The sequence below is a fragment of the Taurulus bubalis genome (genome assembly GCF_910589615.1).
Source record: "Taurulus bubalis genome assembly, chromosome: 9".
In the NCBI taxonomy this organism is placed as follows: domain Eukaryota; kingdom Metazoa; phylum Chordata; class Actinopteri; order Perciformes; family Cottidae; genus Taurulus; species Taurulus bubalis.
Window position 1 is genome coordinate 26164652 of NC_136597.1, and position 17978 is coordinate 26182629.

Here is a 17978-nt window from a genome sequence, read left to right on the forward strand (position 1 = left end):
AAATATAGAACTTTAGGCTTTTGAAAATACGTTTAATGCTTTAATGCTTTAATGCTTTGTTTCATTAAAACCTACCATGCTGACTGCATGTTGTCCACATGTGGCACTGAGAGTGTAAAAGCTGACTGAATGCATAATGTAGTCTGGTGGAGAAGAGACAAAAATCCACTAGAACTCTACAGTTTTTATGATGAAAAGTGGAAACTTTGCACACTGATACCAAAATCCTTGAAAAATGAATGAAAGTTGGACGTAGACTTGTCATCTGTCCAGTAGGAGGCGCCAGCCCCGTCTCATTCCCAGGGAGTCCAATACCGATGTTGGCCCGCCCCTTTAGGGGTCGTATGAAGCATACTGTAAAACCATCTGTGACGCTACGAGACGCTCAGAGCAAAGGCTCCGCTTGTGTGATGAAGTATAAAGACAGAAAGAGAGGATGGATGGACAAACAAAACCAAAAAACGTTCACCATGGAGACAGCGAAATTGGAAACGTAGTTATTTTAACTCAAACTACGGTCTCTTCCTAAACTGTACCAAATGTTTTTTTGTTGCCTAAAGTCTTTAAAAGAAAGTTCCTCACTAGAACCAGAACATAATCTTTGACTCATCCCCAAAGGAGAACCCTTTTTGGTTCCTGGCTGAACCTTTTGTAAAGGTTTGAGCAGAGACTTTTTCAGAGAGGTTCTACCTAGAAACCAACATAAAGGGTTATACAAAGAACCAACTTTGAAAGGTTCCAACCAGACCCCCCTAGGTTCTACGGGCAATCCTTCAAGGAAACATTATTATTTTAACCCAGTCCACAATCTTTTCTTAAAACCAAGGGGTTTTGTTACCTACACTCTTAATGATAAAGGTGCTAACTAAAACACTATAGGATTCTTTGGCTTGTCCTCATCGGAGAACCATTTTTTTCGACCTGAAACCCTCTCAGAGGGTTCTACCTTTAATGCAACATAAAGGGTTATACCTAGAACTATCTATTAAAGGTTCAACCCAGAACCCCCTCTGCAAGGTTTTACCATTTGGTGTAATGGTTCCACCAAGAATAAGAACCATCTCTGAAGTTTCTATCAATAGCCTTTTACACCTTACAATGGTGCTAACAAGAATCCACCATTCTACCATACACTCTTTTGTATTCCAAGGGTTTCCTCACAAGGGGTTTGACAAAGAACCTGTTTATTTCCTCAGGGTTTAACTTAGAACACAACCAGGGTGTTCTACCGATACAGCTATTATATTCCAAGGGTATCATCTACAATCCACCCAGGAGGTTCTAACAAGAACCCTTTTACGTTCCAAGAGTTATATCTGGGAGAGAACCCTGATGGACCAGGCTGATGTGGTGCAGCACATCCTCCAACAATCACGGTTAACAGTCACAGTTTTTGACTTTGAGCATTCACTTTGAACAGCAATTCTTTGAACAATACTTGAAGTACTCTTTTTCCAAAAGGGTTCTTTATGGAACTCTTAGTCTCACAAACAAAAACTCTTTCTGAAAAAAAAGGTTCTTCAGAAGCAAATTGTTCTGGAGAACTTCAGCCCTTCAGGAAGAACACACTTGAAACCATCCTTTCTAAGAAATGTTTTTGCTTAAACATTAACCACGTGTTAACCGATTGTGTTAGAACGTGACGCCAAGTATCAGTATGTGACGTTTGAGAATGAGAACCGGTTTGAACGGTTGTATTTGATTTACTACAAGTAAACAAAATGTGTGCTTGAGTGCAGTACTTGAGTACTTTGTCCACCACTGATTGATCTAATCTTTAAAATATGTGTTCAGGTTTCTGTGTGCAAACGTTGTACGTTCTCACCATGAAAATGTCTGATGTAGATGTTTCACCTTCTCCACCCGACGGATGAATGTCTGTGTTTTCCCAACAGAAACATCAACAGCTCTCATATAGATACATGTTTTTTTATATATCATTAACTCATATACATGTTTTACTTTGCTCAGTTAAGTCACTTACTGTATAATATCACAATGTGTTCGTTTCTTTACATAGATATGGGGGTGTGTCTGAAAACGTCTCATCGTCGGCTCTGTTCATCTTTGGTCTGTAAAAACGAAACAGAGTTTTTGTGCCAAACAAAAACAAATCCATCCGGCAGCTCGTCACAATCCACTTTTTTCTTCTTCTTCAAAATCTCCTGGAAAATGAACATTTTCTTCGCAGAAAGTCAGGCTGCCGTTTTCCTCAGGTCGCCCGAGCGTGAGGCAGGAAGTGACGACGCCCCGCCCCTCGGCTCTGAAAGGGGCTGATGATTAGTTTGTCAGCAGCGTTGGCGGCGTTGGCGACGTTGGCGACATTGGCGGATGCTCCACTTGGCGGTGATGGCCAATGGCCGATGGGAACCAGTCTTTCTCTGGAGAGCGTCTGTCCTCGCCGCCGCTGTCAGGAGACCTGGAGGACACAAACAAGAACCCATCAAAACCAACCAGAGCGTCTGCTGGTCAATCCGATACATGAGCCTGATGAGGTCACGTTTCAGTACGTTATTAAATATAAATACATGTTTTGATCATTTTTTAATTAAATTAATAAACCCCATGATTCATCTTTTCACAGAATGAGGCTGGTGATTTTCCTATTTTTTTTATTCTTGCCAACAATACCCAATACCCAAACACTTTGGTTCCTATGAAGACGGAAATATTTAAAAACACAAACATATAGTTTAATTTTTAAAAAAAGCAGGAGTAAATAGTGCACACTTGTTTGGGACTATTTTGAGCGGCGAATGACTCTAGTGAAGAAGAAGAAGAAGAAGGAGAAGGAGAAGAAGAAGGAGAAGAAGAAGAAGAAGGAGAAGAAGAAGAAGAAAAAAAGAGGTACAAGAAGAAGAAGAAGAAGAAAAAAAGAAGAAGACGACGCAGAAGCAGAAGAAGAAGATGAAGAAGAAGAAGAAGTAGACGCAGAAGCAGAAGAAGAAGAAGAAGAAGAAGAAGAAGAAGAAGAGGTACAAGAAGAAGAAGACAAAGAAGAAGAAGAAGAAGAAGAAGAAGAAGAGGTACAAGAAGAAGAAGAAGAAGAAGAAGAAGAAGAAGACGCAGAAGCAAAAGAAGAAGACGACAAATAAGGGTTACAAGAAGAAGAATAAGCCAAAGAAGAAGAAGAAGAAGAAGAAGAAGAAGAAGAAGAAGTAGACGCAGAAGCAGAAGAAGAGGTACAAGAAGAAGAAGACAAAGAAGACGCAGAAGAAGAAGAAGAAGACAAAGAAGGGGTACAAGAAGAAGAATAAGCCAAAGAAGCAGAAGAAGAAGAAGACAAATAAGGGGTACAATCAGAAGAATAAGCCAAAGAAGAAGAAGAAGAAGAAGAAGAAGAGTCAGACATTACAGAGCGCTCGTCCATCACTCTGGAACAGCATCAACATTCAGGCCCTAAACGCTCACAGTGATTCAACATGGAGGGAAGGTGCTCAAGGCGTTCCTCTTGGAGGAGAGGAGTAACGCTGCTACTGTAAAGCACTCGGCTCCGTCGGACCAAAGTGAACCTACGTTTTCTTTCTCCTTCACACAGGTACAGCGTTTCAGTATCCCACAATGCATTGCATCCCGATGCATTCGGGTGACAAAAGGCCCGACAAGGTATTTTTTGTTTAAGCATTCTGAAAGTAACTTTTCTGTGGTTTTCTAACAAACAGTTGGTTGGAAATTGGCCTGTATTGGACTTTCTGCTTTTTCACCTGAGTACGAAAACATAGACAGAGAGAAGAGTATGACAACAAACCACCTCAACTGGAGTTAAAGAAACACGTCATCCTCATCATCATCACAATCATTCTTCATCAACACATCTGGAGATACGTGTTTACCTCGACAGGAAGGGGACGAACAACTAAAGCTGTCAGACAAATGTAGTACAAAGTACAATATGTACCTCTGAGATGTAGTGGAAGGTAAAAGTAAAGTGAAAATATAAAGTACAAGTACCTTGAAGGTCAGTACTTGAGTAAACATCCTTCTTGTTTTGAAGTAAAGAAAAGACCAGAAACTGTAAACTCTGTTTCGTTTCTATCTGAGCAGCAAGCTGGAAACAAGAAGCTGCGCTCTGTCTCGTTCTAAAATGAATGAAATAACTGGAACAGGATATTCAGTCTGTGTTCACATTCAAAGGAAATAGTCGTCCTTCTCTCCAAGGAGAATTGGATTTCTGTCTGATTGAGCAGAGCGTGACTTGTTTCTCAGTCTTTTCTCTCCGGTGTGAGAAATACATTCAAAGTACCTCTGCAGGTTCCACACACACACACACACACACTCACACACGCACACATGCACAGACGCACACACACACACACACACGCACACACACACTCACACACGCACACGCACACACACGCGCACACACACGCACACACGCAGGCATGAACGCAAGCATGTACACAAACACGCACACACTCGCACACACACAAACACACGCACACACAAAAACACAGACACACAAACACACGCACACACAAACACACACACGCAAACCACAAACACACAAACACACGCACACACGCAGGCACGAACGCAAACACACACACACGCACACACACACACAAACACACACACATGCACGCACACATGCACGCACACACAAACACAAAAACACGCAAACACACGCACACACAAAAACACACACACACAAACACATGCACACAAACACACACACAAACACACACACACAAACACATGCACACAAACACGCACACAAACACACACACAAACACACACACACAAACACATGCACACAAACACACACGCAAACCACAAACCACAAACACACAGACACATAGACACACACACACACACTCCGACATAAGGAAACACAAACACACACACAAAGTCCCTTAGTTGAAGGACGGTTGTGTTGATGAGAAAAAGAAGTCCCGATGCAGCGAGACACAAATGAGTTCTGCTTTCTGCGGCGCCGCCTGATTACACCTCCGCTACAGCGAATTACCCCCGTAATGATCACGCTCGTGCACGTGCACGTGCTCGTGCTCGTGCACGCTGGGAATTAAATGTTCTGCTGAAGAGACGAGCAGCCGTGTGCAGCTTCACCTCTTCGACCATGTCGTTACACCGAGAGATCTCAAGATACCGAAGTCGGTTTAATCAACTTTGAAGGCAGTTCAACCTGCAATAAATAATGTTTTTGGCCACTTGAGAAACGAGTTGTGAACACGTTCATCTTATCGGCCGTAAATATGTCGTGAGCAGACTTTGTGTTCTGGTCGTCCTGCTGAGCGGAGGTCAAACGTTCTCTCGTTTAGCTCCAGCAGCTCCCGTGGGACGCATCCGTCTCTTTAGCTGCTGAGTGCTTCACCTCTTTCCTCAGCCGGTGTTTGGCTGTGTCTGCTGAGCGGGTCGTGTACAGTCACCTGGTCACAGCCTTACCTGGTCTGAAAACCACCGCATAAGAGCGGTGAGGGTGAACCAGCACAGGAAGAAACAAATCAGGACTTTTCTTACTCTTAAAGTATTAAAGTATTCTATTCTGGAGAAATTGTCCACCAATAACTCCTCCAAAAAGCAGCTGATTACGTTTGTACACTTTGGTTTTTGTACAGATTCAACAACAAGAAATAATGTGTTCATTTATGCAAATATGCAGATTTCATAAACCGTTGGCATTGTTTATCAGAGCGGTGATGTAGTGTATAAGGCGACCCGTCTTAAAGCTACGTGGTATAACAACGAGTTTACCAAGCAAAGAATGTCCACTAAAGGAGAGGGGATGGAAATAGAAACACAGGACTTTCACCCAGGAGACAGCTGTTCTAGTCCCGTGTGAAGCCAAAAGTAAACCTTGTCTTTACACTTCTTACTTGTGAGAGATCCTGCTTTCGGGTGGTTGTCATTTATTAACACTATAGCTACATTGCTACAGTTGTTATTTTATCTTTTTTTTTAGTATACTTTGACCTAAACCAAGTAGCTTTGTAGCCTGGACCCAACCGATCGATTCATGACATTGTTTTGCAGAGACTCACAATGCAACCAGCTCTTCACAGAGCCGGGCCGACGCCACGGGAACGCCACAAATCTGCAGCCGGGAGCGGAATGCCGAAGGAGAGGGTGAATCATGAAGAACAGAGTCTCACTCATCTTTGCGCTAAAACAATAAAACACTCGGACACGATCAGAGTGTAAAGATGAACTACCGTAAAAGTCGGGTTACACGCCGCTACTACCTTCGGTCAGTGTCCCTGTTTGCTCCCCGCTGTAGCCAACTGGCTCATGCTAGTTCCCCTGCTAACTTCCGCTAGCTCCCCGACAACCACCGAAGGTAGCGGGACACTCTACACCTGACTTGGGCAGAGGGGACGCGGGCAGTAGCAGCAGCAGCGGGGAGCTAGCAGCAGGAGCAGGGAGCTAGTAGCAGCGCTAGTAGCAGCGCTAGCTAGTGCTGCTCCTAGCTTGCTACAGCGGGACACTGACCGGCGGTAGGAGCGACTTGTAACCCGACTTTTACGGTAATAAGTGTCAAGAAAAAAAGAAGAAAAAAACAACACTCAGAGATAACGGATACATTGATACACAACACAAACCACACTTTCTTATGATATAAAATGTGTTCTTCTGTTAAAGTATGACATCAAAAGCATTGTTAAGAATCCTGAAGCGTGCAACAAACACAATATCCCAGATTCCTCCATCCCTTATTGTTTCCATGACAAACAAAAACAGAAAAAAATAAATAATATAGAAATACAAATAATGAAGAAGCTGTGGGATTCCACATCCGGTTGACGCACTAAACCAACGTTTGGAGCTCTCTTCCTCAAACGTCAGCACTCTTTAGACAACATCTTGTCTTCGTTCTTGGACTTTAGGAGCAGAAGCGTCACAAAATCCAGCGACTGCAACAATTCCACTGAAGTCAGCGGATCTCGGACAAACGATATAGTTCATCAAATATTAAGAAGAAGCACAATTAGGCAGAAACGAGCTTCATCGTGGTGATGAGTTTAAATCACATTACTGCTCTACGACCACCTTCAGTTATCAGAGGTGTGTGTGTGTGTGTGTGTGTGTGTGTGTGTGTGTGTGTGTGTGTGTGTGTGTGTGTGTGTGTGTGTGTGTGTGTGTGTGTAATTCCATGATAAACACTGCAGCGTGGAGTAAACTAGAAAGCAGGCGGCTTGTTTCCAACATAATTGCTTTGTGATGAATTACAGCCGGTGAAGAGAAACAATGAGCGGCGTCGTCACTGTTTATTTCACCCTCAAAGCAAAAAAAAAGAAAGAAATCGCCTCATTAATATTACAAAGCGGGCGGCTTCTTAAAGTATTAAACCGAGCTATGAAGCCATTTTTAATATTCTCGGAGACGATGAGATGTTTTAAAAAAAAGAAGCTCTGGAGCAGACGGAGAGTTTTCAGGTGAACGCTGAACTGTCATGATCTTATTCTCCAGTTTAAATCTTTTAAACATTCACGACCTCCTTTGACTCAACATCACATTAACGTTGTCGCCTTGTGTGCATTTATATACTAAAGGTAATTATTCTATTTCTATGAGGGCAATGGATTACACTTTGTAATCAAGACGGTAAGAAACAAATATAACCAATCTTTTCTAAATTATCCCTAAAAGGAGATTTATATATATATATATATGATTATATATGATTAATTAATATGAGTATTGAATATTCAACAAATCTCCTTTTAGGGATAATATATATATGTATATATATATATATATATATATATACATATATATATATATATATATGTATATATATATATATATATATATATATCGTATCGTATATATATATATATATATAAATCCTGATAAAACGGTACAATAGATGAAAGAATAGGCTCAAAAATGGTAAATATCAGAATTCTTCATCAGGAGGTCTTCCTCACTCTCCAAGTCCTCTTACTCCGATGAATCGATACCAAAGCCACTGATGTGACATAGCAAAAAAACCTGCACAGCCTTACAAGAGCATATACGTCCATTTTACATGTTTATAACACAATTCAACCATAAATATTAACATAAACCATAAATATGACTCGAAGGACTCAAAAGTGACTCGAGAGAGATCACCAATCCGCCAATTGCGCCAAAACCACTGTCAGACAAAGCCTCAGCAAGATATCAACCACATTGCATCTTTTTCCAGCCCCAAAACTGAAATATGACTTAGTTATACAATATTTGCGTGGTCTGTATTAATGCATCTGCTTGAGCAGAGCCCCTCTGTTGTGGAACCAGAGGCGTTCAAGGTCCAGGAAGAAAGTTAGGGCATTTTTCCTTTCAGGGACATAAACCTACGGATCACGAAATCTACACTAAATTAATTACAAAAAAATGCAAATATTTCAAACTTTGCAGAGATACTGTTCACACATAGTGATATGCATATTTAAAAAGAGGAAGTTTTTTTTCCCGGAAGTTTTTCTTTTTCTTTCCCGTGTTCTATCATCAACCAATAAACCAGTAACACATATTCTGCTGTATGAACCTCTTACCCGGTCTCACAAGGGTTTTCAATAAATTATACATTTTGAAATGATTCAAATAGCTCTTGTGGTTGAGGAGGTATTCTGTATTTAGTATGGGTATGCAAACCATTTGGAATTCTTTTGAAAAATGGCTGGGGCTTTTAAGAGAAAGGTGGGAGACCATCTTTCCATCAGACTATAAAGGATCCATAGAGCCTTTATGATCCATAGAGCCTTTATGATCCAGAGACAGCCGCCTGTGTGAAGGAGCAACATCCACACTCATTAAGCATCGCTAATTAAATCCTCCACGCTTCCCATTGGCCCCTGTACGCCTGTAGGAGCTCCTCGGGGCCCATTGCACATCGCTTGTTTCCGCTCTCTGAGCTTTAATGAACGCTCGCTGCTCTCCTCGTGTCAACACGTGGAGTTTTGCGTCGGTCCGCCCACTCACCGCCGCGTCTCTGTAATTTAATTTGCCTCCTCACCGCGAGGCGATCGGAGCCGCTGTCCTTCGTTAGCAGGAGGGAGCCGGCGTCGGTGTGTGGCGCTCTCTTCTTGTTTGAAATATTTAAAAAAAACTAAAAAAGAAGGATTTTCTGCAGCCGGAGGCGGCAGAGACGCAACAACGCGCCGCCATCTTTCAGATGAGAGAGAATCTTGATGTTCGCAGCTCAGAGAGGATGAAAAGTCACATCTTTCGGTGGGAAATAGTTTCATCAGGAAGGTCAAAGATGAACTGTGAAGCCGAGGTAAAGCGGTCAAATGAAAAATAATGTAAAAACCTCCACGGCACAGTTGATTACAGGTGACCAGACAGAACGTCTCCTGCAGGTTCTCCTAGACGGAGATCTCGTCCTTTATCGACAAGCAGAGAGAGCAGAAGAGCTGAGAGAAGACGAGAGGCTCTTGAAGAGGAGAAGACGGATGAAGAGACGGCTCTTAGGAGCAATCACTCAATCGACACACGGCCAGCAGCGTCCTCGTTAGAGGGTTTTATTCTTTATTATGTTATTTGAAGTTCTCTTAATTAGATCTTTGATTGGAACTAAACACACACAGGGAAGGAGGCTGTAATTCTATTTCTGTTCTTTACTAAATAAAATCTGAACACCAGCCTCAAGGACCTCGGAGCAATTTTACTCCTTATCTGTTTAGATATTACTTACATACTTATTTCAAGTCTAATACTGCTCTCTTTGTGAGTTTCTTCTATTGGTTCTACGCCTTAAAACAAGAATCAATAATAATAATAAATTTCATTTTTAAACAGACTTTTCTTTCAAAAGAAACTCAGAGTGCCACATATTGAGCTATGATTTGGGTTAGAGAATGTTCACATATTGAGCTATGATTTGGGTTAGAGAATGTTCACATATTGAGCTATGATTTGGGTTAGAGAATGTTCACATATTGAGCTATGATTTGGGTTAGAGAATGTTCACATATTGAGCTATGATTAGGGTTAGAGAATGTTCACATATTGAGCTATGATTTGGGTTAGAGAATGTTCACATATTGTGTTATGATTTGGGTTAGAGAATGTTCACATATTGAGCTATGATTTGGGTTAGAGAATGTTCACATATTGAGCTATGATTTGGGTTAGAGAATGTTCACATATTTTGTTATGATTTGGGTTAGAGTTGGACCTTACAGCTGCATTATTTCAAAGAAATAATCATCCTGAAAGTGATTTTTTTATAGGCGGACCTGAAACTTGCTTAGCGGATCTTCATTTACTCGTAACATATAGACTTTATTTACACATCTGAAAAAAATGTGTACCTTTGATTATAACACCAACATGATTCAAATAGCCCTAGTGGTTTCAGAGATCCACTCTTCTTACAAAGGGGTTAAATAAACTTCATTTTTAGGAGAAAATCCTGGTTTGGGTTCCAACAGCTAGTGTTACACTAAGGTCACCTGAGCGAAATACCACTTTTCCTTTGACCCATCAGTCTCCCTGTCCCGTTTGGGTTTCTGAGGTCTTTCTACTTTCTGGTTCACGGAGACGTGGAGAACTCTCAGATTGGTTTCGTGAGATACCTGCAAATTACAGAGCATTCCTTGTGTTTGCAGGTATAGCAACAAACACTGGAGGAGAACAACCCGGGGGAGCGGGCGCACTTTGTTTTTCATAGATGCCCGTCTGCCAGGCTTCATTTATATATATATATATATATATATATATATATATATATATATATATATTTATATATATAGAGAGAGAGAGAGAGAGTGAGAGAGAGAGAGAGAGAGAGAGAGAGAGAGAGAAAGCAAAAACAACCAAAGAGTTGGCTGACATAATTGCTCAGCGGTTGTAAGGAATAATGGACTCTTCCTGTGTGTGGTGTTGCTTGGCACTGAAACAAAGAGGAGAGAGATGAAGAGAGTCACAGTTTAATTTCTTCTTCTTTTTATACTCGTAAATAGAACTTTACGCCCTAATTCCCTTTTCCTCATTTCCCTAGCAATCAATGTATTATTAACTCAGCCTAAAGGGGGATTGATTGAAAGTAATTTAACATTTTTATAAACAATATTTTAAAAGGGGCTGTTATAAAACGGGGCGCTCAAATCAAACTGAAATGATATAATCCCCACGTGCTGCTGCAGATTCCTTTTTGCACTTTGAGTTTCACTCACAGAAACAACGCGGAACGAATCACAGGTCACAGGTCACAGGTCACAGGTCACAGGTTTCATGGAGGAGCGGATTGAGGCGAATTGAGTAAAGAAAGGTCCACTTATTCCCACCAGGAATACACAAGCCTCCTCGCCACCAGAGAGGACCGGAGCGACGTCATCCTCACGACCCGCCAGACGCGCTGGTCGGCTTCTCGCCGGATGCCCACAAAGATGTCAACAAACCAGGAATGTAAATAAAGAGCCAAACGCCTCCGGTCGAACAACGGCCCCTTGGCTGTGATGTCATCACATTTAAATCATCACATCACAAGTCAAGAGGTCAAAACGAAACACCAACGTATGGTTTACATTCTGTACTACCGTGTCATTTGCAAGTGCCTGCATCATATCAAGTGTTGATTGTTAAGAAATAAATGTTATTTAAAAAGAACAGTTTTTTAGTAGAACGCAATTTGGGTATAACTCATGAGCATAAATAAACAAACAGAAATTAGGACAAAATTATGCTAAAATGCCTATAATATAGGCATATTGGTTTAAATGTGTAAATATATATTTATTTTCATAATAATAATAATAACAAATAAATATATAATTCATAAATATATAATTAATACAATAAGAATGAATTATTATTATATATGCCTATATATATAGGTATATATATATATAAATGTTATTACATATATATATATATATATATATATATATATATATATATATATATATATATATATATATATATATGGAAATGGTGGCCCTTTCTTCCTTAAAGGGATGCGATGTGTTCAGGGTCTCGTCACACATTCTCACCGTAGTGGTCTTGACCCGGCCTCCCGGTTGCGTGCAGGTCCAGCCCGACTGATTGACCAGGAGGTCGCAACCTTCGTCGTCCAAACACGGAGACATCTCACACCACTGCCGAGTCCACACGATGCGAACTGAGGAAGAGGAGGAGGAGGAGGAGGAGGAGGAGGAGGAAGAGGAGGAGGAGGAGGAAGAGGAGGAAGAAGGGGAGGACGAGAGACAGGTGAGTTCACTCATATTATTTGTTTACTCACCATTAATGACACACTTCCTCCTGAGTGGAATACATTATGACTTAATTTTAATGTTGCTGTTTTTAGTTTGTGAACAATATGGAATATATTTGTGAACGAGTATATTTGTGTAAGATGTTTTCAGCAGGAAAACGGCTGATTAGTTTTACAATCCACTTTTTATAAAGTTGTCTGCGTCATTCTTGGATCTTTGTAAAAATGAATAATAATAATCAATAATACGTTCAGGGAGGAGGAAGAAAGCATCACAAAGTATTGTGGGCCACTTTTTGTTCGACAAAATATTTTGGGAATAAACTACTTTTAGCTAAAGGTTGTAATACTTATTGAGAGGAATGTTTTCACTATATCTCCTTTAATTTCCTTGTAAACATCATACAGGCTATTCATGAAAAAGTACAACAAAATTAACTTTTTTTGCAAATCCAAATGTATTCTCACAAATGTTTGATTTTTTCACCTCTATCACACCTGAATTCTCTTTAGATTTGGACACTTTTCTAAAAGAAAATCAAAATATTCCATCTTTATTCATTAAATCTCCAAAAGGAAACGGAGGAGCGAAACACAGGGAACCAAACCAGACTCAGTCCACCATCAGAGGACTGATCCTGTTTACTGTACACACCTCCTCTTCATCACACTCGGCTATTTATAAAGAAATAGGACATCCTCACCACTACATTTGCATATCGTGGCTTCCTGATTAGCCCACCGAGAGAGGGGAGGGGGTGACGAAGAGGAGGAAGACGAGGAGGGGTGTGTTTGAGGAGTTTAATTGAGCAGGAAACAAGAAAAAAACAGAATCACAGGATGTTCAGTGAGGTTTGGGGCTGAGATAACCTCACTTTAAATAGTTCACTAAAATCAACAGCCTACATTTCCCATAATGCAACCTGACATCGTCTTTTCATCAGATCATCATCAGTTCATCACATGTTGTGACTCCAGCGTATGATTAAGAGCACGCTGATACTTTATTCAGCAGAAAATGGAACAAACATCTGTCAGCACTTAACAGTACGTGCATCTCATCAAAGATGGCCGCCGGTCCCAGAGGGGGAACCGACACACAACGCAGAACATAAAGCGATGTTCCTCATTATGGAGGAAGCTTCAAGCAGAACAACAAGAATCAGAGAAACACTTCCTGCAACAAATGCCTGTGATTAATGAAGCTACTTAGAGCGGTCTTCTCATTAGATTATCATAATTTACATTATAATCAAATGTTAAAACATTGCTCTCAATATACAGCATTGGCTCTAACATACTCAACATGTATAGATTCATAATATAGTGCATATATAATATTTAAGGCATTATGTAACTCATAATGAGCTTGCTTAGTTGACCATTGTGCAAAACAGATTGAATTCAAAAGTGAATAGTAATCAAGGCTTATTAAAATATGTCCAACAAAAAAAATGACACAAATCATTATTGTAGCATAAAAGCTGCAGGAAGAGAAGACAGAGTGTCCAGCATGTATAAATATATTTAATACAGCGTGACGTCACATGACGCAACACAACGTAACAACGGTACGTAACACATCGTAATGCATACCATCGTAACGGAACACATCGTAACGGAACACATCGTAACGGAACACATCGTAACGGAACACATCGTAACGGAACACATCGTAACGGAATACATTATAACGCATAACATCGTAACGCATAACATCGTAGCGCAAAACATCGTAACGCATAAAATTGTAACGTATAACATTGTAATGCATAACATCGTAACGCATAACATTGTAGCGTATAACATCGCAAACGCATAACATCGTAATGTATAACATCGTAATGCATAACATCGCAACGCATAACATCGTAACGGAACACATCGTAACGGAACACATCGTAACGGAACACATCGTAACGGAACACATCGTAACGAACACATCGTAACGGACACATCGTAACGGACACATCGTAACGGACACATCGTAACGGACACATCGTAACGGAACACATTATAACGAACACATTATAACGAACACATTGTAACGAACACATCGTAACGGAACACATCGTAAGGGACACATCGTAACGGACACATCGTAATGGACACATCGTAACGGGACACATCGTAACGGGACACATCGTAACGGAACACATTATAACGAACACATCGTAACGGAACAGATCGTAACGGACACATTGTAAAGCACACACCGTAACGGACACATCGTAACGAACACATCGTAACGGACACATCGTAAGGGACGCATCGTAACGGACGCATCGTAACCGAACACATCGTAACCGAACACATCGTAACCGAACACATCGTAACCGAACACATCGTAACGGACGCATCGTAACGGACGCATCGTAACGGAACACATCGTAACGGAACACATCGTAACGGAACACATCGTAACGGAACACATCGTAACGGAACACATCGTAACGGAACACATCGTAACGGACACATCGTAACGGACACATCGTAACGAATAACATCGTGACATAACATAACAGTGTTACACAGCGTAACGTAACACATCGTTAAGCCATAATGCAACACTACCGTAAAGTGACGCAAAGTAACGTGAAGCAAACTAACATGACACAATAACATATCATGAAATGACAACAACACAATTTCCCACACGGCAACACGTCTCACTGCACTTTATGACAATGCGATGCAACAAACATAGCAATGCAACCCAACACAGGACGGCAACGTGCTGCCTGACACGAGTCAACCTTCATGCATAGCGCACATTTTATACCCAGAGCAACTCACTGAGCTTCACATGAAGCAACATTACGACACAACCCCAATGCAAGCGTAGCATGAATACACCTTTCAACAGGTATTAGTGAAGTACATCTCCAAATATACAAGACACTCACACACTAAGAGCTCAGACTGCAGCGAGAAGTAATGTTCTGAACCTGCTTTATGTTCACAACCCATCACATGAAAATAACCTCTGCACACACTCCGCCCGTCCATCAGCTGATCCCGTACGTCTCGCTTCACTCCTTCATTTGAAGATGAGCTCTTCCCTCTGAGGGATTTCCTGTGTTTGGGCAACACTTCACTGACCCGACCGGACACGCTCACTGAATTACACTCTGCGAGCCCGGGGGAAGATGGAGGAAATGAGAGTCGTGCCTTCCTGTCATACATAACCAGGTAATCAGTTCTCCCTTTGCAGCGGCGGAGCAGCGGTGTGGTGATAGCCCGTTAGCTCCCAATTATCAAACCAATCTCCTATTGAACAGCAGCAGCAGCGCCTCTCAGCCGAGACACTCAATTAAATCCACACTTTGAGAGAGAAAGGGGGGAGAGGGAGACAGGGAGAGAGAGGGAGAGAGAGAAAGAGAGAGAGGGAGAGAGAGGGAGAGAAAGAGAGAGAGGGGGATAGAGAGAGGGAGAGAGAGGGGGGAGAGAGAGAGGGAGAGAGAGAGGGAGAGAGAGAGGGAGAGAAAGAGAGAGAAAGAGAGAGGGGGAGAGAGAGGGGGAGAGAGAGGGGGAGAAAGAGAGTGTGTGTGAGTGAGAGAGAGAGACATAGAGAGAGGGAGACAGAGGGAGAGAGAGTGTGTGAGAGAGACAGAGAGAGAGAGAGAGACATAGATAGAGAGAGGTAAAGAGAGACAGAGAGAGAGAGGTAGAGGTAGAGAGAGAGAGAGGTAGAGGTAGAGAGAGAGAGAGAAGGAGAGAGAGAGAGAGAGAGAGAGGTAGAGGTAGAGAGAGAGAGAGAGAAGGAGAGAGAGAGAGAGAGAGAGAGAGAGGTAGAGAGAGAGAGAGAGAAAGAGAGAGAGAGAGAGGAAATTCTTCAACTGCTACTCTTGTGTAACTTTTTTTAACGTCATTTTTTAGAATCTGAAGATTGAAAATGAACAGACGTGACATCGTGTTGAAGAGATATTCCAGAATTGAGGTAAGTCTTCAAAATCCAAGATGGCGACGGCCAAAAATCACAAATTCAAGTCTTTAGAAGCGCAGTCCACAAACCAATGAGCGAAGTCAGGACGAGCACATCCTCGTCTTCAGGACGTCCGGCGGGAGCGAGACACCTTCATCCAACACCGACGCTTCCTTCTCTGAATGTTTGTAAGATTCACAGAGTCGCCGACGCAGCAGTTTAAGAACCATTCATTGTAAATCTGTTGGTTTCAGCAAAGTATTTAGAAGATTAATTGGAACTATTTTGACAACAATGGCGTCAGTTTGATGAGCAGCCGTCACATTAACATCATGGACTTGGGTTCAGAGAGAATACATCTGATAAATATGTATTTAATATCCATATAAGTCACACCATCAGTGACTGTTGATGTAAATTGCAGGTGCAAAAATGTCTGAGGGGACTATTATATTATTATTATTACTATTATTACTATTATTATTATTATTATTATTATTATTATTATTATTATTATTATTATTATATGCTCTTATCTTGTAGAAAGTCCTCTTTAATGGATGTCATTGAGTTTAATAAACAGCAACGATCACATCAAATAAATAAAAAATGAAAAATTCTCATATATGACTAAGAACAAATATTAATTAATAAAAGGTCAACTCTATCGAGCTCCTCTGCTGCGTTAAAGTACACACACACACACACACACACACACACACACACACACACACACACACACACACACACACACACACACACACCTTCTCCATACAATAACTCTCACAATCCCTCCATGATTGTTCCATATTTCATGTTTTTTTTGCATGAGTTAAAATAAAAAAGGAAAACAACAATGCATTTGGACGTTGATTACCATGGCAACAACGTTTCTGAGCATTGGTTTCAGTCCCCGTGGAAACATAAACTAAACTAAATGAAAGTTTAAATCTTCTTCTTCTGAAGGCAGAACTGTAAATATGAATAATACATTTGATTCTTATTAGTTTTCATCGAAGGAAAGAAAAGAAAAACATCAACAATCAACAGCTGATTCCAAAATAGTTGATGTAGTGTGGGCTGTATGTGATTTTATTTGTCATATATATATATATATATATATATATATATATATATATATATATATATATATATATATATATATATCCTTTGTGACCCATGAAGCGACGGTAAACAAGCAGGTGTTGCGCGTGGAGTGGATTAATCTCAGGTATCAGTGAGCACCTGAACACCTGCGAGCGCTGACTAACGAGCGTCCTTGGCCGATCAATCCGCCGCCGCCGCTCAGCGCAGGTTATTTATCCGAAAGGAGAGGCGGCCATTTTGTAATCGCTTCATTCATCAAAGAAGCAGGCGTCCGGGACGGAGGGACGCCGCCTCGTTCCCCCGAGAGGAGCGAACGAAAAGAGGCGAAGGACGAGCAGATGGAAGCAAGTAGAACGTGTGTTTCTGGACAGGAAGTGGAACCAGGAGCCGTTATCACTGTTTTAAAGAGAACAGATGTAAAATCATCCTTTTTATTCTCCTTTTACTCAACTTGACTTTAAGAAAGAAAGAAAGAAATGTGTTCATCATCAAACTACAGGTCTCAAAAGAGGATTCATGTCTCACAACCACAGAGACGCAATGATGATGTCATCATTACAAGACAAACACGCCCTGATTAAAAGATAACAAGGTCATGAATATGAGCTCTTCGAGGCATCGTTTCCTCATCGTTCCTAAATAGTCGCCTCAGATTTAATCATCACGAAGTAATTATGTGACACATTTCATGATTATGATGTATGATAACTAATTTAGTCATAAATACGAAAAAAACAAAAGTATTTGTCTCTTTCTTGAACCGTATTTACTGCCTCTGCAATATGC

The 17978-nt window shown here is 41.0% G+C and overlaps 1 protein-coding gene across 1 annotated transcript in view; it reads right to left on the minus strand.

Moving 5' to 3' along the window:
• Nucleotides 1-2280: 2280 nt before the first annotated feature.
• LOC306741167 (chemokine-like protein TAFA-5) overlaps nucleotides 2281-17978 on the minus strand; it is a gene marked incomplete at both ends in the record, with an annotated part of 33420 nt that continues 17722 nt past the window's right edge. Inside the window, 3 exons of the mRNA XM_079223420.1 lie at nucleotides 2281-2419; nucleotides 6000-6052; nucleotides 11940-12067. Coding sequence (XP_079079546.1) covers nucleotides 2281-2419; nucleotides 6000-6052; nucleotides 11940-12067 — 320 coding nt within the window. The remainder of the gene's footprint in view (nucleotides 2420-5999; nucleotides 6053-11939; nucleotides 12068-17978) is intronic.